The sequence below is a fragment of the Condylura cristata genome, unplaced genomic scaffold (assembly GCF_000260355.1).
Source record: "Condylura cristata isolate star-nosed mole 26May11 unplaced genomic scaffold, ConCri1.0 scaffold00015, whole genome shotgun sequence".
In the NCBI taxonomy this organism is placed as follows: domain Eukaryota; kingdom Metazoa; phylum Chordata; class Mammalia; order Eulipotyphla; family Talpidae; genus Condylura; species Condylura cristata.
The window spans coordinates 7,304,547-7,307,319 of record NW_004567116.1 but is presented as its reverse complement, the minus strand read 5'-3'; the positions used below and the strand labels follow the sequence as shown (position 1 = coordinate 7,307,319).

General features: G+C 31.3%; 1 protein-coding gene across 1 annotated transcript; it reads right to left on the bottom strand.

Moving 5' to 3' along the window:
- Window positions 1–792: 792 nt before the first annotated feature.
- On the bottom strand, window positions 793–1,725 carry LOC101628239 (olfactory receptor 4C11-like). The gene has a single exon (XM_004683534.1). The coding sequence runs from the start codon at window positions 1,723–1,725 to the stop codon at window positions 793–795; it is 933 nt and encodes a 310-aa protein (XP_004683591.1).
- Between the last annotated feature and the right edge of the window lie 1,048 nt (window positions 1,726–2,773).

Here is a 2,773-nt window from a genome sequence, read left to right as displayed (position 1 = left end):
AAATACTATACTGTTAAAGGTGGAATTGTCATCAATTATGGCATATAAAGATAATAAATTATTAATGAAACCATTCAAATTTAGGTATAATGGAATAAATATATATAGTATATAATTATGAATATAGATATTTAGTCACAAATTTTGATTGTCCCAAACAAAGTATCAGGCTTAATAAATGACTACTAGTATAATAATTTTACCTTTCTATCATTGAGTGTTTTACTGTGTAAAATAATTGTCAAAGGCATAATCTGAGAAATCCATTAGATTCGGGATTATCTCCTAATATATCTATTTTGATAACTTCCACTATGTGTCAGTTTTTTTTTTACTTGTAAAATAAGGATATTGCAATGCCACTTTCTTCGCATTGTTATAAAGATTACTGCTTACAAATATCTGCTATTATTCCTTACTTTATTAGAAAGAAACTGATGAATGGCATACATGAATGAAGCAGATAATACTAACTCACCATTTGGTAGGATTTCCAATTATACAGCATGTGCTCATGGGTTAGATTTTCCCATTCATTGCACCTGTTTCTGCTTTATGGAGAAAGTATATTCACAGCAGCTAAGTTTTAACTATTATACCACAGTCATTGTTGAGATCGTCCACAATATATTTTGATTATTAAGTTAATTGAATTAAAGTCACAGAAAAATGTAATGAATAACCACATTATATTAGATTGTAGGGGTCAGTAAGGAAATACACTCTAATATGTGATATCTGTAGAAATTCAGGCAACTAATGATTGATAAATTATGTGCCCAGTCTGTCAATTCATCTTGGACTGTCTGAGATAATTCTGATACGCCATAACTTTCCCATGGCATTTTTCACTTCTGCATTCCTCAGCGTATAGATGAGTGGGTTGAGAAAGGGTGTTCCAATGGTATAAAATATTTCTACCATCTTGTCAGTGGAGAAAATGATTGGAGGGCGTGCATATATGAATATACAAGGTCCAAAGGACAAGATAACTACAATAACATGGGATGTGCAGGTGGAGAGAGCTTTTTTCCTGCCTTCTGCACTGTGATTCCTCAGTGAATGCAAGATAACAATATATGAGATCATCAGAAACATGAAACCGATGGAGCAAAGGGCTCCACTGTTGGAGACCAGGAGCAGATTGAACACATAAGTGTCCATGCATGCGAGTTTCAGTAAGGGCTGAAGATCACAGCAATAATGATCGATCAAATTGGGTCCACAGAAAGGCAATCTCAAGGCCATAATGATCTGAGTTATAGAATGTGTGAAAGACCCTATCCAGGCAAAAATAATCAGGATGATGCAGACCTGTCGCCTCATGATTGTTGGGTAATGCAAGGGCTTACAGATGGCCACATAGCGATCAACTGCCATGAGGACAAGTACAAAGATCTCCATGGCACCAAATAAATGTAGTGCAAAAACTTGAGTCAGGCACCCATTGTAAGATATGATTTTTTTTGAAGAAAGTGCATCCACAATTAGTTTCGGAGCTATGGATGTTGAAAAGCAGAAATCATCAAAGGACAAGTAGAATAAGAAGAAGTACATGGGACTCCCGAGTGTCCGGCTGAACTTGATGGTCATAATAATCAGCAAATTTCCCACAACAGTTCCCACATAGAAAATAAAGAAGATTGCAAATACCACTTTCTGTCTTATAGGATCCTGTGTCAGTCCTAACAAGATGAACTCAGTGACACTGTTATTTGGCTGCATTGTTTCAGTTGATCATGAGAAAGTGCTGGTTAAATATAGTTAATCTGCAAATGAAAAAAAATTGAAATGGAGACTATAATTGGAGATCAAATATGCTTAATCATGAAACTTCCATTTGCTAATGGGTAGTCAGTGTAGAAATTATAAATTTTTATCTATTTAACCAATCACTTATGGATATAATTTTAATATATAAATAAGAAAAGCTAATGATTCATCATATATTAGTGAAATTAATCTGAGAGATTTGATATGACTAAATATCTTTAGCTGAATACCTTTAATTTTTAGCAATAACTTTGTAGGGTAGCATGTTACAAAAAAAAACTATGAATGGTTTTATATATTTTTACATTACTTTAATAAGGATTTTAGTTATATAACAAATTCTTTTTTGAGACATTTTTGAAACATTTGTAGTGTCTTTCTTAAAAAAGGATACCATATATCTAAGAGAGAGAGATACAGAGATACTGAGTGACAGAGAAAGAGAGAAATACATTCAAACATAAGACACTGAGAATTCAGCCCAGTCTTCATAAAAATTATTTTAATACTTTATGTCACTAAGTTAATTTTCTTTAAATATTCTTCTGAAAATATATTTTCTTTTATTTTCAGTAAAAAATCAGATTCTATCATTGAACTTTATAACATTTAAATTATACTGCATTGTTAAGTTAAACTTTTCCCTTATTATTTATGAGTTTTAAAATATATTTCCTTAAAAGAAAAAGAAATAATGAGACTAAAATTAAGGATAAATAGAATGATAACACTTGTCAGAAAATGTAGTACTATGTTAAATTTCTCGTGTAACACCAGGGACTTATAATATGACCTCAAAATTCATCAAGTCATAGTTTAAATTCTTTAATACAATTCTCAGCACATATATTCTTGAATAACAATTACCTGAATTAAGTAAGAGATCATGAAAGTAGAAACTAAAATTAACATATATTCATATATACCAAGCAGCATACAAATTCTTTTATGCACATCCTAATTACATTCTTTTTAATACAGTTGAAGCCATAAATAAAAA